A 22,983-nucleotide genomic window follows, 5' to 3' on the forward strand; every position below is an offset into this window, starting at 1 on the left:
AAAAAGCCCAACAGTTACTATCATTTAACAAGTTGTTTGTTTTTACCAAGTAGCCTGTACTGGCTTTTGGTTGTGGCGCCTTAATTTTATGAGTATCATTTTGGAAAGGCTTACTTCTTTGCTTCAGCTTGTCTTAGCTTTCCACTTTTTCATCATTGTGCATCTCTCAAACTAGTGCAATTTCAGGACCCATGCAGGATGTAGTCCTTTACCTAAGCCACCTTGCTGTGGCCATGGAGAAAACTGCTCTGCCAGGAAGTCAGTTCTCTTAACTGACCCTTTGGTTAAGCCTTATTCTGGGACAGTTTTTTCTGATTGTAATTCACTTCTTGTTCTGATTGTAATTAAGCAGTGCAGCTGAGGAGACTAGTATGGTTTTTTTCCTCTGCCTAAAGACAATGAATCTAAACGGAGTAACTTGGTATATAAACTGTTCAAAACACATTACTCCTACTTCCCTCTGATACTAAGATGCCTGAAGTAAGCTTTGAATTTGCAGGCAGTCAAGCCTGTTTCCTCTGGCAAGAGGTTTGATCTGAACTGGCATGCTGGTCCCTGGAGAGCTACTGTGGTGGTTTTTTGTTGTTTTTTTTTTTTTGCCGGGCTCGGGTCTTGCCTACAGCCAATATCACTGGATCTTTTTTTAAAGGATCTGACTACCCCTCATTTTTACCCTGCTATCAGAACTTGTACCTTCTGTGGAAGTAAAGTGTGAAGTAATTTCTGTAGGAATAAACACTCTCCTGTAATTCTGTAATGTATCTGAGAGCGCCATTCTGGAAGAGGCATATAAGAGTTAAACCCAAGCAGCTGCTGCTTTATTTGAAGTGGCTTGTAATTTTCTTCCTTTGATGCAAAGTGGGGAATGTAATCAAGATGGCTGAATAGAGAATTTTAAGTATATTTTGGTGAGACAGCAGGGAAGGGAAATAGAGGGCAGCTTCTTGCTGGGTGAGGAAATTAAATACAAAAACCTAGAGCTGAATTGCCACCAAACTGGAACCTTATCATATTTGAGTGCTGTTTAAAATAGTACTTAACTTGATTCTCAGAAAAAATAGCAGGTGCTTATGCGAGGAAATGGTGCAACTGTTTAGGAATATAATGCAGCACAACAGTTATCTCAGTAGAGAAGATTGCATCTAGCAGGCAGGAGTAGCTGCCTGTATTTTGTTTTGAGTAACTCTACTTTGCTTGCTTACAACAGCAGAGTTAATGGTCCATCCTTCATTGTGTGTCTTCTGAGATGCACAGAACTTGGCTAATGTATTGGATCCCTTCCCATCCCATCTTCCCCTCACCAACCCAGCTTTGAATGTCTGCTTTGGTGTAAGTTGTGTGCGAGGGTGAGATCCTTTCTTGGATGTTTTTAAGCTCCTAAGGAGGAGGAAGGCTTCTTTGTATCTTGAGGAATGATTTCCTGGAATGCCTCGTGGCTTAGCACGTGCAACCTAAGTGTGCCGTGAGCTCCCAGTCTAAGCCTCTGCCATGATTTAATACTGTATGACATGTCACCTGCCATTGCTGCTGTCTCAAAGAGCAGCGAAAGCATCCTGTTGTTTGTGTCTTGCAGCTTAGATCTCAAAAATACTTGCGCCCTGTAGAGGGAATATGAGAAAAATGCCCTTTGGGGCACAGGTGACACTGCATCTGCATGCACCCTTGCACGGGTTAGTGCACTGCCAGGGTCCTGTGGTGTCTGGGCAACTAGATGGTCCTCCTTTTCCTCTGATGAAATTCTGGTAAGGAGGAAGGGAGCTGGCCTGACACAAAAGACCCAGGTGGAAGCGCTGAGCCATGAGCCGGCTGTTGGTGCCATCTAGCTGCTCTTCCTGGCATAGGCACTTGGCAGGAGCAGGCTGCAGACGGTGGAACTAATGAGGCTTAATTAAACAAAGCCTTCAGAAGTAAATGCTGTGACATGCTAGCAACAAGTTTCTTTAACCTGTCACAAAGCAAGCGTGCTGTTTACTTTAGGAGTAAGCTGCTTGGTGCTGTATCTTCAAGAGAATAATTGTGGTCTTGTTTGAAAGTTGTTCTTGGGCAGTTCCTCCTCTAGCTGGGCTTATGCAAAGCCTGGGTCACAGAATCAAGTTAATTAAATCTCAGTGCAGCTGAGCTCACACTGTATAGATTGGCTGCTGCTTTCTTCAGAAGTGGTGTACATGACAGGCAAAGGCAGAGGTCATCATGATACACTACAGCAACTATCAAATGTAATGAGTGAATTAATGCTGAGCTGCCTGGTTGTTTTTTCCAGTTTGATTTGGAAAGCTTTTGCTGTTCTTTCCCACCTTGACCAGTTTACCAGCAAGGCTTTTCTTAAAAGCAGGTGCCCATTTAAGCAGCCCTTACAGAACTGGCTCTCGAGGAAACTTGCCTCCTGAAGGATTTTTCTGACATTTCTTGATCAAAGGAGCCCTTTTGCTTACAGAGTGGCTTTAGTTACAAAGTGATGGATTCCAGGCGCTTCCAAGGCTAACCCGTGCCTTAGTAGGTCAGACATGGTTCCTAATATTGTGGTGTTTTTCTCCTCAGCGTAAGAAGGGAGAGTCTTACAGAGCCGTTTGCTTGTCAGTCTGGAGTGAGAGCTTTATGGTGTAGGAAGAGGAGTAGTTTTAGGGGGGATAGCCCTGCTCATTCCTCCAGAGCTGCCCCCAGTTCTACAGTACCACAACGCTTGTGATTGCTGCCTTTCAGTCCCAGCAGGCTACCAGGCTGTGTCCCCACCTGTGGCACAACAGGCAAGGCAGCAGGCTGGGGCTGTCTGGCTCTACTCAGCCCTTGGGCGAGAAGGAAGAGCTGTTCCTGTGCTTTTGGAGGAATAGTTGGTAAGGATAGCAAGGAGACCTCTTGGGGGTGACCAATGTTTGCTGACAGGGCTGGGTACTGTGCTGGAAAGACATCCTGATTTTCTGGTTAATGTTTTCAGCTGTCAGTTGATTGCTAATGTGGAATTAGCTAGGAATTAATGTGGAATTAGCTAGGCATTAAAGAAAGAATGGTGAACTTGAAAGAGAAGCTACCTTGTATCACTTTACTGAAAGTACTCATGTTTATTAAGGATAAAAAAACTTATCAAAGCTGTGTCCAGCATCCTCTTTGGTTCTACACATAACCCCTACTGAAAGAAAGACTGTCTGAAAACTGTGTTGTTTGATACTTTCAGAAAGAAAAAACTTTCAGATTTGTACAAGCTTTTTTGTGTGTGTGGGTTTTTTTTCCTTTTTTTTTTCCTGTGGACTTGAAGGAACTTTGCAGTGGAAGGTAAATGCCAGTTTTGCATCACTTGCAGCTGGGCAGCTCAGGCCAGGGGGGAGTAACTGCCCTAGGGTCATATATCTGAGCCGTGGCTCAATGCTTGTGCAGTGAATTTAGGCATCTCTTATTCAGAGATGAAGCACACTGAATTTCTATCCTGATTTGCATTGAAGACCCTCAAATCCCACTTGAATGTTTGTTATTTTACCCCTTCAATCCTATCACCTAATTCCCAAGCAACTTACCCTGTCAGCTGCAGACTCCCAATGCCATGTTCTTCTTGGCTCACAGAGGACCAACCTGGTGAGTAGGGGACCTGGTGTGCGGGCAGAGAAGGATCTCACCTGTGTGAAATCCAGAGGCAATTAGCAACAGAGGGAAGAGCAGACAGCAGAGCAGCCTGGTTTATGAGCAGAGAAGGTCCGTCTGCAAGAGCAGAGGGAGCTCAGATTCCCTCTTGAGTCTGGCAGCAAGTCCCAGCCTGGCCAGTGCAGAAGGGATTGACTGGGATTCTGTAGCAGGCATCAGATCAACAACGGATGAAGAGCTGCTGAGAGAGGAGAGGGAGGAAGGCTTGCAGCAAAGCCTTCCCAGCTCGCTCAAGTGCCGGAGGTGAGTGCCAGCTCTTTGTGAGCGACAGGCTGCAAAGAAAGAAAAGTGGGGTGGGAGGCAAGAGGGAGAAAAACAAACGCCACGCTGTCAGCTGAAGACTTGGAAAGGAGTGAGAGCTTCAAGCACTTTTCCTTGTGCTGGGTCATCTGGCAGAGTGTGAGAGCTGGGAGGATTGCAGTTGGTGCTTCCGAGATGTCAGCAGAGCAGTAAAAAGGGGTTTTGGATGCTGATGGGGACTTGAACAGCTGTGAAACCTCTCTAGGGACTGGAACAAAGGGGAACCCATGGATGGTTTTTACTCCTCCGTGGAAGGAGATGGGCAGGATGTGATCAATGACACCAGTAGTAGGAAGAGCTGGGCAGAGGAAGGCAACTCCGAGTTGTCCTTCCGGGTGGTGACAGCAGCCTTACTCTTCCTTCTCATCCTCACCACGCTCCTGGGTAACACGCTGGTGTGTGTGGCAGTGGTCAAGTTCAGACACTTGCGCTCTAAGATCACCAATTTCTTCGTTATCTCCTTGGCAGTTTCTGATCTCTTTGTGGCTGTACTGGTGATGCCCTGGAAGGCTGCCACTGAGGTGGCTGGGTTCTGGCCCTTTGGGGCTTTCTGTGATGTTTGGGTGGCTTTTGATATCATGTGCTCCACAGCTTCTATCCTCAATTTGTGCATCATCAGCGTGGACCGTTACTGGGCCATTTCGAACCCCTTCCGCTATGAGAGGAAGATGACGCAGCACGTGGCTTTCATCATGATCGGAGTGGCTTGGCTACTGTCCCTCTTGATATCCTTCATCCCTGTGCAGCTGAAGTGGCACAAGGATCGTGAGCTCCTTAGCCAACAGGAGCCAGGTTTTAACGTCACCGCGGAGGAGGAGAACTGTGATGCCAGCCTCAACAGGACTTACGCCATCTCATCTTCTCTTGTTAGCTTCTACATCCCTGTTGCCATCATGATTGTAACGTACACCCGCATCTTCCGCATTGCCCAGCGGCAGATCCGCAGGATTTCCTCCCTGGAAAGGGCGGTGGAACATGCCCAAAACTGCCACAGCAGCGACTGCCCTCACGATGCTTCCCTGAAGAACTCCTTCAAGAAGGAGACTAAGGTCCTCAAGACCCTCTCTATCATCATGGGCGTCTTTGTCTTTTGCTGGCTGCCCTTCTTCGTGCTCAACTGCATGGTGCCCTTCTGTAATCTCGACCTTCGTGAGCCAGGAGAGCTACCTTGTGTCAGCAAGACTGTCTTCAACATCTTCGTCTGGTTCGGGTGGGCCAACTCTTCCCTCAATCCTATCATCTATGCCTTCAATGCAGACTTTCGGAGAGCTTTTGCAACCATCCTGGGCTGTGGCTGCCTTTGCCCCAGCAATGCAGTGGAGACGGTGAACTTCAGCAATGAGCTGGTCTCCTACCACCACGACACCACATATCAGAAGGAAGTGGTGACCCTCAGCTACCCCCAGCTTCTCCCTCATGCTCTTCTGCAGACGGAAAACAACGAGGTGTCCTTTGACAAGGTTTCTCAGGTCTCTGAGCCCTCTCACAACACCTGCCCTGTGGATGCCTTGCCTGCAGTCATGCACGTGGAATGTGAAATGGCTGTCTCGCTGGAGAAGATTACACCTTTCACCAGCAATGCATTCGATTGAGACAGGGTTGGGAAAAGGGTGGTGGGATGGTCTTGAGGAGAGATGGAAGCAGGGACACTATTGCAGTTGCCTATTTTCTGAGGAGTTTGAGGATAATGTGGATATCGTGCACTCTGCCTGGGCACGAGTTTGCATTAATAAGTGTGTGGAATAGCCAGAGTGATTTTCCAGATGGCTCGAGGGGTTTTGGATACGTGTTTTTGTAACTCTCAGTTTCAGACCCAGCCCAAGTGGGCAGTAGAGATCTCTCTTGCTGCTCTCTAGTTGACCCATGGAAAAATGCCTTCTGCAAAAGATGAAAATGCAAGGGCTCAAATTCCACTTTCCTTGTGACTTCAGCTGAGAAAGCAAAGACTTGTGTGGTCTGCTGAGCCTCTCCATAGTCAGTGAAGTAAAAACGCAGCTGTGCTTGTGGGGAGAGAGGCTGGTTTTGCCACTGCCTGTGTCCAAAAGGCCATCAGCCCAAGGCTGCTAAATGGACATGAGCCAAATGCAACTGCTTGCTTGGTGATAACTGCTGCTGGCAGAACTAGATAATCCTGCCTTGTGCTCAGTGGGACAATGCGTAGCAGCCTTTAGCTAGGGAAACCCACGTTCCTAGTGGGCTGTGCAGGAGGGAGGTGATGGCCTTGCTAGGGTAACTCTCTTTAGGCTCACCTCTGACTGTCTCTCTTGCTCAGGCAAATTATCCTGCAGGTCTGGACAGGTATGCAGCCACCTCTCCTGGAGCCCCAAGGCTGTGCTTGGTAGCAGCTTGTCTGGAGCGTGTTGTGGGGAAGGATTTGGCATGCTAAAGGTGTGCTCTGGCCCCTGGAGCAAGAGCCAGCCTCTCTAAGCTGGGATATGCACAGCTGAGGGCAGTCTAGGATGAACACAAACTGTGTTTTAGCCCCAGGATGTTGGACTGTTTGCTTGGAGCCTTTGGGAATGAGGGCGTCTGAGCCCTTCAGACTCTGAGGATAGAGGAGAAAATCAGATGTTAAAGCAAGAACATTGCTGTTTTGGTTTCTGCGCCTCCACCACATCATCCATCAGTCAGGTCCTCCTCCTTTGCCTAGACTGTTTCTTCTCCCTTTTACTTTGTTCTCCCTCTAATTCCCTTCCTCCCCCATTTCATTCAGGATCCTTCCCCACTGCCTCCCTTGCTGTCTCATTTCAATAATAATGGCTTTTTAAGAAGCACTCCTTGCTCACCTGTACTCTTTAATTAGCCTCTCCTGTGCGTATGGGAGCTTGTGTCTGGTTAGCTGGGGGTAGAAACAGCAAGTGAACAGCCCCCAGCATTTCACTGCCGGCTGTGACACAGTGACTTTAGAAAGGTGTTTTGATTGGTGCCTGGTTAAACACTGCAGCAGCAAGTGGCACATCCACGTTGTCTTGAATCTGAGACATCTTTACCTCTCTGGCACAGCAGAAGAGCCTCTCCCCCTCCCCGGCAAATGTTAACAAAAAGAAAAATCAAAAAGTGATAATTACAGAGTAACGGTAATTATTAAATAGAGCCCAATTATAGTCAAGTTACAGCATAATCAGCGTGGGAGGGGAGCAGAGCTTACCGTATCTCCAAGGTCGATGCTTGGATTTTTCTAGGGAAGCACTGGTAAGACTCAACTTCATGTATAACCGTCTCTCCCTGTAGCAGTGGTGGCTAGCTGTCAAAACTGAGACAGTCTTGGGGCTTTTCAGCTCTGGGAGGACAGTACAGCCTAACTTAGAGAAGGAGTTGTTGTTCTGAGATGGGCACAATCATCTGGTGTGTTTCTAGGAGGCCCAACGCAACTAATTTCATTTGAACGTTGCTGCAATACATATAATAATTTCCCACGCTAAAAGCAGGGTGTTGTAGCATGTGTAGTATGGTTGTGCTTTACTTCGGGACTCCTGGCTTGGTGGTGAGAGAGAGAGTCAGAATACCCAGCTTTTTTCAAAGCAGTACTGTCCTGGTCTCCCTGTTTTTGAAGAGTTTACTGATACTCAATCTTGTGGCAAAGTTCTGAGGCTTAATCCATGACTGTTTGTAAAGAGACTGGAGAAAAGCAAGCAGCTCAATGTATCACTGTTATCTGTGATAAGTTGCAGGGTGAACCTGCAAACAAAAGACAATGGAGAGGGTGATATGATCCTTTCTTTTTGTCTAGTTATTGTCTGCATTTAACTTGTGTTGGGGAACACTGCAACAGTCCCCAGCTCCAAAGCACTGGGGCTCTCCTCTACCAGCAGTGCAGTGCACCAGCTCCCTCCAGCTGGACCTCGTACCTGTGGCTTGTGGCCTGGCTGGTCACTGGACGGCTGATACCTTCCTGGCATCGGCATCAGAAGAGAGGAGGTGGTGACAATGAGCTAAACCAAAAAATTCCAGGGTATGGAACAGGCCTCTGCACATTACAGACATTTCTGTGGTCAGTCTGGGAAATGGACAAACAGCTCCAAAACAGTGTAACTCAGGCTTGCTTTGGCAAAACTACACCTTGTTTAGCTGGCTTCAGAATGGGTTTCATTTTTTCGTGCTATGGGTTTCCTGCACAGGTCTCCTCTGCAGTTCCACTGGGATGCATCCTCCTCCTCCCATCCTAAAGTCATACAGTGCCTGTATTTCAGAGGTGAGTGAAATTAATTCCTACCTCGGGCTGATCCTGGAGCAGGGACTATGAGTCAGGACTCATGCGTGCTGTTGCTAGCTCTGTTCCTGCCCTGTAATCCCAGGTAAGCCAGTTCACTTTCTGGAGCTCTGGTTTTGCTGTGGGTGAACTGGGGGCAGCAGTGTTGGCTCACCCTGCAGACAGGTTGTGAAGATGGGTGGGTTTTGGGGGCTGTCGGGGTGAGCGCAGCTGTCAGCACTGAGCAGTCTAGATAAGAATAAAATGAGTAAACAGGAGCTCAAATCCAATTTGGTGTGAGCTGGATTGCAGAGTAAAGTAACAAACTGGCATCTTTAATGCTCTGACTGTCCCTCTGCTGCTGTGGCAGCTGCTGTGGAGGTACCGGGGCCCCAACATTATCTCATTAGGTGCCTGGTTACATGAAAAGAGAGATCATTAACTAGGGAGAGGTATCTGGGACCCATCAGGCACAACTCAGGTGTCCAAGGCCGCTTGCTAACCCTGGATACACAGGGACTAAGGGAAAAGGAGCATTAAAATCTCAATTTAAATAGAAATTGGAGGCTGCTCCTGAGAGAGACGGAGCAGCAGCTGCCAGCCCATCCTGAGAGCTCAGACAAGGGGCAGGGCTGATGGGACTGGTGCTGCAACTTGGAGGTGAGCTGTTGGGGCTGGCCAGGACTCGGCTCCCAACCTGAGGAAGCGTGTGTTTGGGGAAGGAGGACCTGAACAGCACCCGGCTGGGGACAGAGGTGGCTGCCCTGGCACAGGAGCTCTGAGCTGCCCCTGGCCCATGCTACGGACAGGTCTAAGTGCCTCACCAGGTACTGCTGTGCTTTGCCCACTCTTGTAGCTCCCCCTCCATTCCCCAGCCCTGCGCAGACAAAAATCCCGTTGGTCTGAAGCCGCAGCAAGCATGGTCCCATCTTCCCAGGGGACTGTTGGTCTAAAGCTCTGGCCATGGGCTCTAGGCTCCTTCGAGCTCTGCAGGGTTTTTCCTCTTTTCTTTTTTCCCCTGTTTAGTTCCTGCTGCGATGATTGAACAGCAAGCACCCCAGCGATATTTAGTGCTGTTACAGTGAGACACAGCAGACTGCCCAAAAGCGCTGCTGGAAAGTCTGCCGTGGAGAGAAAGGTCTGTGGTTCCTCTCTAAACGCCAGCAGCAGCCTAAGGGGGGGCTTCGCTGCCAGCCCTGCTGTGGTCTGCAGACACAGGACAGTGGCACCACGTGCCCTGACTCTGGTTTGCAGTGGAGGTAGCTCCTGTTCTGGAAGGCTGTGCTGCTAGTCCTGCATTCAGGGCTAGTCATCTCGGCCTGGCTCTAAGGGAAAAATGAGAGCAGAGCTTTCGTGTCTCAAACCTAGGCTGGAAATTGTGCCTCCCTGCTTGTATCCGTGTAGGTTGGAAAGGACGCTGCAAGGCTGGGAAAAAGGCACTGTCTTAGTCTGTGCGATCATGAAATCGATGCACATTTTATTATGTCGGCCTGGGGCAGACAGGAAGACTCTGGGAATTAACTGCGTGCGGGTGGTTGGTGCGGTTGCCGCAGCAGACGGATGCGGGGTCGTGCCCACCGCTCCTTTCCCGGCTGGGTTGCAGGAGCGTATCTGGATGGACGGCGTGGGGCAGGGAACGGCTGTTGCCCTTGAAGAGATTTTTTTTTTTTTTCAGGTTTAGGAGGAATGGATTTAGCAGAGAAAGGGGGAAATAGTGCAGGGGAGGGGAATGGGATGGCTGGTGTAGGTTGCTGTCTTGCCTGACTTTGCTTCCAAATTGGAAACATCAGCTGCTCTTCTCATCAGGCAGAGGCCAGGGTTGGTCTCCAAGGAAAGCAGCTCCAGACTGGGGTCAAGACTGAATGAGGGTCTCCAGGTGCTTGGAGGAGTCTGGCAGAAGCTTTTGTGAAATCACAGGCCTGGCTTTCTCAATCTATATGGTAATTTTGAGCAATCAGTCAGCTAAGGGGGGAGAGGCAGGAGAGATTAACCCTGCCGAGGAGGATTTTGTAAGAACAAGGCCAGAATCTCTCCCGGTGCCAGCGTGGGGATGGCTCTGATGTACCAGCCATGCTGCCTTGGACTTGTCTGTGTGTCTCTCACAGTGCATGGAGCATGTAAAGGAGCCCAGACACAGTTCTTTTCTGCTCCTACAAGAGAAATAAGGAGGGTAATGAGTTACCTTTGAGCATATCGCTAACGAACAGTGTGGTTCCTTTTCGTTGACCTCGCTCCCACGCTGAATGGCAGCGACTTCTCAGCTGGGAGCAGCTCAGGGCCACGTAGTGACCAAACGGGGATGCTTTCGCTGAGCTCTGGGACGGATTACACCCTGGGAAAGCAGTCAGTCGGTGTGATGCTGTCCTTGTTTCTGTTCTGTGCGATGTTTCCAATTCTTGAGACCCTTACTCTTCCAGAAACTCTCACCTGGGGTAAATTGCTCCCCCCCCCCAGGATTTATGCATTAACTTATCAAGGAGGGAATGGGAAACTAGGAGAATACTTAGAAATGTTGAGCACCTGTAAGTCTCATTGGCTTCACCTGGCACTCCTGAAACAGGCCCAAATCTCCCATTGGTCATCCGGAAACTCAGGCTCTCAGCATCAGAGGCTACTTCTGACTGCTTTAACTGCTTTGTGCCATGGTCTCCCTAAGGAGGAAGACAAGACAGTGAAAAACTCTGGCTGGAGTGGAGGAACCTGTGCGATTATGGAAAAGCGTTAGTATTTCTTTCTGGGGAAATTGCGCTAAGGATAATGAGGGAGTAAAGGATGTTCCAGCTTCAAAGCTCTTCTAGTGGTACCTGCTGCTGTGAGCTGCCACCTCTGTGGACTGGGGTGAGTCTGGCATAGACAAAAAGGGGTTTGTTTTTTGGGGTTTGTTTTTTTTTGTTTGGTTGGGGTTTTTTTGTTTTGTTTTGGGGTTTTTTTCAGGATTTCGACCGGGGTGAGTCTGGCATCAACAAAAAGGGGTTTGTTTTTTTTGGTTTTGGGGTTTTTTTTGGTTGTGTGGGGGTTTTTTTGGTTTTTTGGGTTTTTTTTCCAGGATTTGGACCGGGGTGAATCTAGCATCAACAAAAAGGGGGGTGTGTGTTTGTTCTTTGGGTTTTTTTTTTTGTTTGTTCTTTGGGGTTTGGGGGGGGGTTTTTTGGTTTGTTCTTTGGGGTTTGGGGGGGGGTTGGTTTGTTCTTTGGGGTTTGGGGGGGGGTTTGGTTTGTTCTTTGGGGTTTGGGGGGGGGTTTGGTTTGTTCTTTGGGGTTTGGGGGGGGGTTTGGTTTGTTCTTTGGGGTTTGGGGGGGGGTTTGGTTTGTTCTTTGGGGTTTGGGGGGGGGTTTGGTTTGTTGTTTGGAGGGGTTTTTTTTTGTTTTGGTTTGTTGTTTGGAGGTTTTTTTTTTTTGTTTTGGTTTGTTGTTTGGAGGTGGTTTTTTTTTTTTCAGGATTTGGACCAGGGTGAGTCTGGCATCAACAAAAAAGAGGTTTGGTTTAATTTTTTTTTTTTTTTTTTTTTCAGGATTTGGTGTTTCAGGGCCACGCCACGGGTGGACGTACCCTGCCCCCCACAAACCAGACCCTCACCCCCTCCCGCCACCCTTGCCCGGCCTCTGGCAGGGTCCCGGTGAGGGGGGGGGGATGGTGGTGGTGCGAGCTGCCCCTATTCCCAGCGCATCCCTGAACACGCGTGGGCCAGAGCTCCTCGCGTGGGAAAAACACTTTTCCCCGTGTACGAGCGGCAGCGCGGCCCCGGGGCGGGGCGGGGCTCCAGGGGCAGGGGCGGGGCTTTCCAGCGGGGAGGGGGCGTGGCTTCCCAGTGGGAGGAGCCGGCGCCGGGCGCAGGCGCCGCGCCGGGAACTGCCGCTCGCCCGGGCCTGACGGTGAGGGGCGGGGGGGAACACACGGAACACGGACACGGGGGGGACACGGACACGGAGCCGGGGTCGGGGGGGTGCACAGAGCCTCCCGGGGGAATGGGGGGGGGTGCGGGTGGGGGTGGGGAACGGAGCGCGCAGGGGGATGGGGGGGAACGGGGATTTGGGGGGGTGGGGGGGTGCAAAGGGCAGCACGTGGTGCTGGGGGTGCGACGGGGAAGGGGGGGAACGGTGTAAAGAGCAGCAGAAGCGGCTGCACAGGGGTGTCGAGGGGGGCAGGGAGCCGTAAAGGGTGCTGGGGGTGCACAGGGAAAGGGGCGGGGTGCGGCAGGGTGCACAGAGCAGCGCTGGGGGGGGGGGGGGAGCACAAGGAAGGGGGTAACACGGTGCAAAAAGCAGCACGGTGCTGGGGGTGCGTGGGGAAGGGGGATCATAGGGGTGTCGAGGGGGGCAGGGAGCCGTGCAGGGTGCTGGGGGTGCACAGGGAAAGGGATGGGGTGCGGTGGGGTGCACAGAGCAGCGCTGGGTGCTGGGGAGGGGCGGGGGGGGGCACAGGGAAGGGGGTAACATGGCGCAAAAAGCAGCACGGTGCTGGGGAAGGGAGATCACAAGGGTGTCGAGGGGGGCAGAGAGCCCTACAGGGTGCTAGGGGTGCACAGGGGCAGGGGTCAGGGCTGCAGCGGGGCGGGTTGGGTTTGCAGGGGGTTCTGGGCGCCCACGGGGGGCACGGGAGCTTGCAGCCAGCTCTCCGTGTGTCCCTGTCCCTTCGCAGGCCTCCCGTCCGCTGCCACCCTGGCGCTGCGCTGCATGGATGGCGTTTTCCTCTCGCCCAACGAGGATGAGTTCGTGGGCAGGATCGCCGAAGAGCTGGAGCACTTCATGCTGCAAGGGCAGCACCACAGGTAAGTGCCCAGCCACGGCGGCGAGCGGCCGGGTGGTCTTTGCACGGGGTGACCCGCTCCCCGCTGCTGCATGCGGTCCCTGGGCGATGGCACGTTGTGACTCTTGTCTCGTGTTTTGCATCAGTTCGGCGGAGTGAAAACGCCGGCTGGGTTTGCGCAGCAGCATTTGGAGCCTGGCTGCAAGGTCTGGCTGGCTGCGGAGCTCCAGGCTGGCTCAGAGCATCCCTGCAGGCCAAGGATCGGCTTGGGGTTTCTGCCGTGCGCCCTTCTCTATTCATGCTCCTTCAAGTGGTTTTTTTTTTTTGATGCTGGTGGCTTTTGCACCAGCCACAGTCTGGCCTCGCTCACTAGTCAGCCTGACAAGTTATAATGAATAGTTTTGTAATCAAACTTTCATTTCCCCTCTCTGCTGAGGGCTTCCTGTATGCCGGATCCTCCTCCATGGCAGCAAACTGTCATCTTGGATTGCTGCATTGTTTTTCTTTGGCCAGGCTGGATCTAACTGGACCTAGTCCCTGATCCGGTGACCTTTGAAAACCTCAAGATGGCCAGAAAGAGGGTGTCAGACAGGAGCAGGGGTGGGATGGCTTAGTTCAACTTCCTGCCAGCTTGTAACGACCTTAAATATTTGTTTCATTGCTTTTTAAAAAATGTTTGGCAGAGAAAGTACCCGTGCAATTGTAAAATGCTCACAAGTGAAACTGGAATTGTAAAAATGTGTCTAAAAGCAATGGAATTGAATGTGGTGGTTATTCATCCGTTCATATTCTTTGAGTTGCTGGTTTCTGGAGCGCACTCAGACTGGGAGGAAGGGGACAAGTAACAGCCTTGTGCTGGTACTTTCCAGCCATTCCCAGAACGGATACAGGCAGGAATGAGAGTCCCAGCCAAAGGCCCCGGGACCAGGCAGCCCCAGCTGCCCCGCACTCCCAGTGCTACATGCAAAGAGAGCACGTCTGTCTAGACATCTAGGATGGAAAAGGGATTTTGGGTCTTTAATACCAGAAAGTCCTGCTTGGCTTTTGGGCTTGGATTAAACCCTACAATGGGAATGACTTGGGGTAGAGAGGTTGTTAAATTCTTGCTACGTCCCCGTCTTTTTCCTTCCTGCAAATTGATGCCCTCAACCCATCTCTTTTCAGAGTGCTCCTGTTCCCCCCCCTGTCCAGTCGCCTCAGGTACCTGATCCATCGGACCGTGGACAACGTGGATTTGTTGAGCAGCTTTTCTGTGGGAGAAGGATGGAGGAGGAGGACGGTCATCTGTCACTCGGCTGTAAGGTACAGTGCAGTGGATGTAATAGTGCTTCTCTTTCTATGGCCATGGGGTTTTTGTTCAAGCTTACAAGTACAAAGTTTGTGTGCTGCTTCTCTGCAAAGAGGAGGGTGTCTGTTATTGATAGCACCTTCCAGTCGTTAAGGAAGCAGAGGCTCTCCCCGCCCCCCGATCTGCTGATTTCTATGTGGATTTGGTGCTTTTCCTCCTCTATCTTTTGCAAATATCATGTTACTTGGGTTCCTCTGCTCCCCGCTCACATCCTGCCGTTCTTTTGGTCCCAGGCTGCCCAGCGAGACTGGCGACCAAAAACCCAGCAGCAACCCCCCGAGACCGCACCGACCTCCGCAGCCGTGGGGCCGGGGGGGCCGAGGCGGCAGGCTGCGGCATGGCGGGGAGATGCACGGAGACAACTCTCGAGCTTGCGTGGGGTCTGGCAGGATAAAAAGGCCACCCAGGAAGAAGCCAGATAAAGCGCTGTACATCCCCAAGGCGATGCGCAAGAAGGCAGAATGGGGGGAGCAGGAGAGCCCGGTGGCAGCTGGCACCGAGTCGGGTGGGAATATGGCACGGGAAGAAGAGATCTGCCCTAAAGCTTCAGTCGGGGATGCCCAGGAGGAGCTGGGCAAGTCTGAAGGCAGCCCAGGTGGTGTCTCCTTGGCCCTTGGCAAGCAACAGGAGCCTGGCGAAGAGTGTGTTTCAGGAAAAAATAACGATGACGCAAACAGCGAATGTCCTCCGTGTTGTATGGATGTCCCGTCGTTAGAGAATAGTAACGATTTCTCTGGGCAGGAAAGTCAGGATAAAGACTGTTCAGATTCCCTTACTTCTGTACACAGTAAAAGCCCAACTGAAGCAGAAGAGCAAGATTTGAGCTGCGACAACACTATTATACCAGAAGACAGCAAAATCCTGTGCCAACTGCAAGCTGAAGACCAAAACAGCCGGGATGCCGGTGTATTGGAGTGCGGCAAAAACTCCTCCCTATCAGAAAGTTGCGGCAATAAGTGCTGTACGGACCCGGCTGTAGCAGAGTCAAGTGCAGCGTCGCTGGTGCTGGAAAACCAAGGAAAGAGCTGCACTGCTGCCAAGAGCCTGGAGAGTGGTGGAAACGTGTCACCGCCTGAAGAACAGGGCAAGGACTTTGTGAATGCCGGCGTGGTGGAGGGAGGCGAGAGTTTCTCCGAACTGGAAAGCCAAGATCAAGAGTGCCCCAATGCTGCCCAGGTGGAGCATACCCAATGCCAGAACCCTCTAGAAGCCCAAAATGAGCCTCTGGCCGCAACTGAGCCGGTCTGTGGTGCTGACCCGTCGGCTCCTGAGAACCAGAATGAGCGCTGGGAGGATGTTCCCGTGCAGAACCGCAGCGGGAAGGTGCCCGTGGCAGAAGAGGAGGACAAGGAGTGTTCGGGCTTGGCCGATGCGCTGTGTCGTGAGCTGCATTTGTCCACAGGCGATAAAGAGGAGAGCGCGGCCATCTGCGGACAGGGGAGCCTCGAGGACGACTGTACCGCAGAGCTCTTTGCAGAGGTAGTGTATTGCCACGGGTATTGTTGTGGGGAGCAACTTTGGGGAAAAGAGGTTGGCTCAGGAGTCAGCCCGAGGGGAAGGCATTAGTCCATGGGAGGAGAGTCCCTGTGCTGGGGCTGCCCCAGGTGGCTGCTGAACCTGTTGGCAGGCGTGTGACCGCAGAAGTGGTTTGCAGGGACCAAGGTGGGGCCCTGGAGGATTGCTCTTCGAAGTAACACCTTGTCTGATTATTTTTAATTATTATGGTTTTTTAAAATATTCTCAGATTGTGGGTTATTTAACCGTGAAGGACATAAGCATTGAGAAGATCAGCTTTGATTATTCCAACTACGGAGATGCACAGCTCAGCGAGGGGGATTTTGGCCACGTAACTGAAATCTATGACTTCTCCCCATCGCTGAAAACGGAGCACCTGTTAGAAGTGTTCTCGGATTTCCAGTGAGTACCTCTCCGAGAGCCTGAGCACATTGCGGGCCTGAAGGGAGTAGTATTCAGACTTGAATGCACAACAGAACCTGATTAAATTTAAATTTTAGTTTCACCTTTATGCCCTTATGTCTTACAGGCTTTCTGTGCCTGAAAGGACGTTTTCCTGCTGTTTGTGCATGATTTAAAACACAACCGGTTCTTCAGGGCTCTGTCATACACACAGTTATCTACGTGTGGGCTTATTTCTACTGCTCTGGCCTCAGTGAGAGTCTTTAGGTACTTTCTAGGAGCTTCGTTGTTATTGCATTCCAGTGCCTGAGTGAAATTACATGCTTACATAAGTCTTTGCAAGAAAAAGGGCTCAATCCTGCTGTTGGAGATAAGATTTATTATGTAAATAATGGGGAACAGAGGCCTGTGCTGAAGGGAATGACATTGGATTAGTAGCAGGACCAGAGCAAAGTTCAGCCCTTCATTAGTGATAAACGGTGTTGGTGCAGCTCTGAATCAGTCTCACTTCTGCCAGAGTGTGCAGATACAGTGTCTGTAGGCACCTCTCCTTGTTTTCCTCCCACCATCCTCCTCCTCCTCTTCTGACATACGTGGTGGATTAGATGTGAACACTTCACCTCTTCGGATCCCTTAAATTAAAAAACATGATTTACATTTTAAATAAGCTGTCTTATTGTCTGTTGTGTGAGTTTCCTCTAATGTATTTTTTTTCCACTTGCTGTGACAGTGAAACTGAGCTGAAAATTGACAGATCTAATCTGAGCAGTGGATTGTATTTTCTGTGCTGCAGGAAAATCTTGGAACTCCCTGCTCCCAAACTCACATTTTCCACTGACACTTTATTAGATTTTTTCACATTGGTTTCTTCACTCTAAGCTTTGTAAACCACTTTTATAAATGACTTGCTTTTTATTGTAGATGTCTGAGCAATTGGGTTGTGTTTATAGAGCACTACATAAATGACAAACAATATTTCGGTGTTACAAGACAGCCCCTGAAATTGGTTTATTTTGGCCAAGGGTTCCTTTAGAGAAGAAGGAGAGTTCTTGGGGACAGCTGCTGGGGGAATTGCACATTGTGGCCTTGAAAGGGGCGCATCTACTGTTCTTCTGTGCCTTCCTTTCCTTCTCTTTCCCCTCATGTAAAAAGGGTATAATGCTTTGAAAAGCACCAGCTGTCTACATAAAAATATTAACTACTCTTGATAACTCGAGGTGGCTGATGGGTTTTATTGTGTGTGGGTTTTTTTCTTTCTTATTGATGAATATTATTCTATTGTCTTTTCATTTCAGTGAGAGTGGCTTCAAAATCCAGTGGGTGGATGATACGCATGCCTTGGGAATCTTCTCCAGCCTGTCTACAGGTAGCGTGACTCGATCTGTGGCTGTGATTCAGGGACCCACAGAGCTGCTGGGGTTTCTCTGCTCTTGCACGGTGACCCTGTACTGACGCGGTGGTTTGCAGCGTGTGTCTGTTGAGTCTTGCGCTCGGGCTAAGCTGTTGCCAAAGGTAGTCATGGTTCATCACATCTTTCTTCCTGCGTGCTTCAAACTTGAAAGGCTTTTAAGGCTTGAGAAGCTGGAATTACTGTGGTGGTGTGTGGAAACTCTGCTTTGCAAGAATAGCAGGTTTTTAATTGGCTTGGATAATAACCAGGGCACCTTTTGTATACGGAGCGACTCACGCTGCATTTCCAGAAATTAATCTGTTTTGCCAGTTCAGGTTTTTTTCTTTTGGAACCAGGCAAAAATTCCTGCAATCGTACAATAACGAGTGCTCGTGACCTCCTGGGGACCTTACACGTGCAGTTGCACACAGGTCCAGACACCAAGCCTCCTGGCAAACTGATCTGCTCAGGGCAGACACCTCAAGCTCAGGTCAGAGCCATCCCAAGAAAAGTTTCCATCCAGCAGCGTATGTCGTCCAAAAGCTTAGGCTCTTTTCTTGGGATTTAGTGTAATAATGACAGAGCTGTCTTTTTAAAATGTGTTTATATTTTCTTGGGAGTCTTCCTATGCAAGGAATGTGTGATATAAGTAAGCCTGAGGTGACCAGAATGAGCTTAGCTGTTTTGGTATGAGTCCCGAGATGATAACGCATCAGCTGCTGAAGCTCAAATTATTTGGTGGTGTTACACCATGTACTGATTTTTATGATTAAAGCCACCAATATTCAGTCTGCTAATTTCAGCAATCTTTGTTCTTTTGAAGCATCTCAAGCCCTGGGGCGACGTTATCCTTCTTTAAAGATCCGACCATTGATCCATGCAACAAAGCAGTCTAAAATCAAGGCACTTCAGCGACCAAGTAAGACAATCTTTTTTTAAATTATTAGTAGTATTATTTCTTGGTTTACCAGACTTCTGTATCCTGAGTGGTCATGATGACAGGTTAAATGGGGAAATATATATTAAGGACCAGTATTTATTTTTTTTGTTTGTTTTTATAGCTTTATTGACATTGCAGGACAGTGAGCTGTTGTGTAGAGTCTTTAGTAAAAGCCTGCAGATGCATTTTTTTACAGTATTTTCAGCCAACCTGTATCATAGTTATGTTAAAACTTACTGTGTCAGTAATGCTGGTTTCTGCCCGTTAGCAGCAGGCAGGAGTGGTTGGCATAGGTGAATGTGATGACAAAAACAAATTTGCAGAACAAGACTATGTTAGATTTTACTTACAGGAGAGATAACTACAGCTGTTACCTATGCTTAATTTTCAGTCACTCTCTCCTGCTATACAAGGGCTGGATCAAAAAAGCATCAAATCCTGTTGCTTTTGTTTTCTCTTCAGCTAAGTGGTTTGCTGAAATTCAGGCTTAGTCTTTCTTGTGTTACTTGCTTGTCTTGTGTGAAGTTTTAAGTGAAGAGTTGTATTGTTCAGCAGACGGGTGTAGCTGTAGCAGTGATTGCAGTAAGACAAAGCGTGGCAAATGCCAGTAAGTTTCTCTGCCCTATTACTCTGCGTGGTTAAAGATAACAGATGAGACGAAACCCATAGCAGTTACATTTTGTGGTTGGCATAATTTTATTCAGTATCAGGCGAAGGAAAAAATTGTTAAGCTTAGCCATTAACATTGTTCTATTTCTTTTATTGCCTTTTAAAATCATACTGTAATCAGTTATACTTGCCACAGTAAAGAAATGCCATGAATCTTGTAGCAGTAGAGACTTTGCTGAATGTACAACTATACTGTTATTTCTACCGTACATTGCAGTTGAAACAAATATCAGTATTACTGCTTTAAAGGGACACTGTCACAGTTAGAAGTTCCTGAGTTTTTAAGACTGCTAGATTTAAATGAAATGTCAAAGAATTGGATTTAGTTTTGCACTCCCCCCTTCATGTATTTTCATTCATGCTTCCTGATTCTTGTTGCTCTAGCCTATTGGCACACTTCTGAATCAGGTTATAAACTCCTTCTGGGGAACATTATATATAAACTCTGTATTCAGTTTAAGTAGCAATTTTTTTTTCCAAATACAAATTTGGATCTTAATTAGCTGACAGTGTCTCTTTTTTTTTTTCCTTTTTTTTTTTTTTCTCTGAGCTTTGTCAAGAAAGAGTGGCAGTTTTATTTCCCAAGCTGCGGATGCTTTGAGTCTGCCCCTTTTTCTTTAAGCTGCTGATGGGCTGCCTTTATTAATAAAACTTCTGAAAAAGCAAGCAAAGCCCCCATTGCTAACTGGATAATAAATTTGCAAACGGTTGCTGATAAATGATTAGGTAATTGCCAAATCCAGACTTCTGTGGACTTGGTAGAGTTTTGGTGTATTCAGTTCTTGTAAGGTGAAACTGTAGCAAGCCACGTGTCTACCAGAAAATGGAGTTTACTGGCCAAAGGGCTTTTCCAAAGTGTCTGATAGATTTAGCTTTTTAAAAAACATGCAGATCTTGTTTTTCCTTGCTGCTTTCTAAAGATTTAGACTGCTGGTTTTGATTAGTCTAAATTGAGATCAAACTTGACTGTGCATGAATAAATTGGTTGGACTGTGCGCTTTCATTTTGTTCTCAGAGATGTGACTTGGTGAATTTTGCCAGAACAGTTAAGAAGCTGTTCCTGAAAGCAACTGGGGAACAATTCTCTCTTCCACTGCAGAAGAGGCCTGGAGCTTAATCATAGCCAAATAGCTTTTGAACTGTCATTGAAAAATCTTAAGTACAACTCTGGAGGCACATCTTTCTAAAAGAAAAGGCAATTTACTGGATAGAGGTAGAAGGACTTGCTCATGCTCCTGGGCTAATTCTGTAAAGGAATTAAGAAAATACAAATCAGCCCTTCTGTCTGCCAGTCCTTGGGTTTAGCCAAAAGACTGCTCCTGAACAAGCACTAACTTAACTTAATGATTTTTCACTCATTTTTACCTAGAGCTCCTTCACCTTGCAAAAGAAAGACCCCAGACTGACACTGCGGTGGCAAAGAGGCTGGTGACCCGGGCTTTGGGTTTGAAGCACAAGCAGCAGGGCGTCTTGGGCACCGAAATGCTCCTACCGGAAAGCTTGGACCAGGAGGAATAAACCATCTCGGCTAACAAAATTTGTATAGATGAGCATGGCTGTGATATTAAACTGCATGCAGAACAGTGAGTTGCCACAGGGATGTTCTCTTATGGATTAGCACCGTCTTTTCTTTCTAAAATTGGGAAGGGAAAAAGTTTACTATTAATGAGATCTTGAGCTCAAGAGCCAAGCCCTGTGAGGGTTGCTGTTAGCTCTTCATTATGGAGAGCATCTTGCCCTACTCCATTTCAAAGTGTCTGTTATTCACTGGGACACTTGCAGAAAGTAAGGCTGCTTACAGAAAAGCCTGTTCTATAATTTTTACAAAGATGCCTTAGAGTAAGGGAATTGTATCTTCTTGGCCAAAATTCAGCTGTAAGCAAGAGCAGAGCACCTGCAGGAGTCCAAAAAACAAAAACAAAAGCTGTTTAATGTTTACTTTGCTGTAATGTTATTGTTAAAATATCCCACAAAGGTGGCAAGCATTGAATGCAAGTGAGTTTCAGGGTTTTTCCTTATTTACATAGTGTTTAAAGAGCCTGACTTGCTTTGTTGCACTGTTAGCAAGGAAAGTTGTCATACACTGATTAGGAAAAGAAAACCAGAACTTGCTGGTTGTGATTTGCCCAGAGCCTGGTGTTAAGAGATGCTGCAAGACACTTTGTTGTGGCAGCAGCAACAGAGCATCCAACACATCTCAGACTCTGCTTTTGCTGCACAGTCTGGCATCTTGAGAACAAAATGGAGTTTTCCAGCTCACAGTAGGCTAAAAACCTTTGCTAGGTGCTGCCCTCTGGGCCACTGGATAAGTGACAGAAATACTCTGACCAGGCATTAGCAAAAGACTTACTTCTGCATTATTTAAGCCTCACAACATCCCTGTGAGGTAGGTTATGGAGAGCACAAGTTAGATGCAGCCAGTCTAAATTCCCCCTGTGGATTGAAATGGTCAGCTGTAAGTATTCAGTTAACTTTAGCTGCTTGTAGAAGTCTTCTGTACAAACACAGAGGGAGAAGAAACTTCAGTACCAGGAATTGTGAACAAGGCCCTAAACTTTCATGGAGTAGAAATACACAAATGGCATATAAAACATTTTTTCTGGGTAAAACACTTTTATTCAAGTAGCTGTGTCTGAAAATGTGTAGCAATGTGTGTCCTCAAACAAACAGAGGAACACACGTAGCACCATTATGAATTTACCAAGTGTAAAAATCCTTTTAAAGAACAACTTACACAGGTGGATCTGATAGCACAGGTCCAGATCCCTGATGATGAAAGCCATGAAGTTACCTCTGTAAGGTACAGTGATGATACAATGCCTTAACTAAATTTATCCTTTAAAGAAAAGACAGAGTGAATATCCAGAATTAGCAGGTAATATTTAGATGTACGTAGAATCTATTGGGTGCATAGCTTACTGTGTAATGGAAATTCACAGTCCAGTGGACTCATCATCAGGAGATCTGCAAAGTCTTCTAGCTGTTACAAGGGAGGTGTAGCTTCATGGAGCCCTGATGCACTTGTAGAAAACAGTTCTGCATTAGCTGCTCCGCTTAAGAGATTGTGTTGGGAGTTGATTGTTGAATACAAGAGTTTCACTTCAGTATTAAATTACGCTTTATACTGTTCTGCCCAGAAAAAGCTGCTCCAATTATTTTTTCCCTTTCCTGTGTTTCTTTGCTAAAATGCAGTAATGATGTGGCAGTACTGAGGATTAGCTGTGTTCAAAAAGCAGCGTCACAAATGGAGGCGTTTGCTTCAATGGTGCGTTCAAGCTTGAGTCAAAGAGCTTAAAGATACCAAGATTAATGCCTTGAAGAAAGTGAATGGTAAAGGCATATTTAGGTTGCTGGTACCCAAACAAAGGCAAATTGTGCTTGCTGTAGCCTGGACCTACATCTGTGAATAAAGATGGCGCTGCAAAGTGGAGGGAGAAATCTTTGTGAAGAAGGTTGGAATGGTGAAGATATGGAGCCAAGTAGAGTTTAAAAGCCTGCTCCTAACTACCTCAGTAGTAGGGACTGGAGTTAAGACACACGGTGGTCTGAGCACCTAAACTGGGAAGGAAGGCATCTTTAGAAAATAATTTACCTTGCTAAATTTAGAGTTTGATTGTTTGCTTGATTTTCTTTTTTGTGCAGTGGTTAGGGAAATCACCGAAGCAGGAAACCTCGGTTCTTTAAATAGTGGGGTGGGAGGCGATGCCGTTCTATCGGGTGGACACCTTGTTATTTGTGAGTCCACTGAAGTGATCGAACTTCTGTTCCGTTTCCTCACTGAAAGAGCCACCTGGGGAGTTTACAGAAAGAGCACAGGGTTGAGCAGGAGGCAGCAAAGGCAGCTTGCAACACAA

The 22,983-nt window shown here is 48.1% G+C and overlaps 3 protein-coding genes across 3 annotated transcripts in view; 2 read left to right on the forward strand and 1 right to left on the reverse strand.

Moving 5' to 3' along the window:
* The first annotated feature begins 23 nt into the window (after positions 1 to 23).
* Positions 24 to 5,815, forward strand: LOC104312995 (D(1) dopamine receptor). Its single transcript, XM_069801046.1, has one exon. The coding sequence runs from the start codon at positions 4,158 to 4,160 to the stop codon at positions 5,520 to 5,522; it is 1,365 nt and encodes a 454-aa protein (XP_069657147.1). The 5' UTR covers positions 24 to 4,157; the 3' UTR covers positions 5,523 to 5,815.
* A 6,096-nt stretch (positions 5,816 to 11,911) lies between these two features.
* Positions 11,912 to 20,716, forward strand: R3HCC1 (R3H domain and coiled-coil containing 1). The gene is made up of 8 exons (XM_069801050.1): positions 11,912 to 11,991; positions 12,758 to 12,887; positions 14,030 to 14,167; positions 14,447 to 15,692; positions 15,958 to 16,130; positions 17,426 to 17,496; positions 18,344 to 18,439; positions 20,499 to 20,716. The coding sequence occupies exons 2-8, from the start codon at positions 12,793 to 12,795 to the stop codon at positions 20,645 to 20,647; spliced, it is 1,968 nt and encodes a 655-aa protein (XP_069657151.1). The 5' UTR covers positions 11,912 to 11,991; positions 12,758 to 12,792; the 3' UTR covers positions 20,648 to 20,716.
* Positions 19,133 to 22,983, reverse strand: part of LOXL2 (lysyl oxidase like 2) — a 55,441-nt gene continuing 51,590 nt past the window's right edge. Inside the window, exon 14 of the mRNA XM_009920233.2 lies at positions 19,133 to 22,919. Within this exon, the coding sequence (XP_009918535.2) occupies positions 22,840 to 22,919 (80 nt within the window). The 3' untranslated portion in view covers positions 19,133 to 22,839. The remainder of the gene's footprint in view (positions 22,920 to 22,983) is intronic.

The sequence above is a fragment of the Haliaeetus albicilla genome, chromosome 13, assembly GCF_947461875.1.
Source record: "Haliaeetus albicilla chromosome 13, bHalAlb1.1, whole genome shotgun sequence".
Lineage (NCBI taxonomy): Eukaryota > Metazoa > Chordata > Aves > Accipitriformes > Accipitridae > Haliaeetus > Haliaeetus albicilla.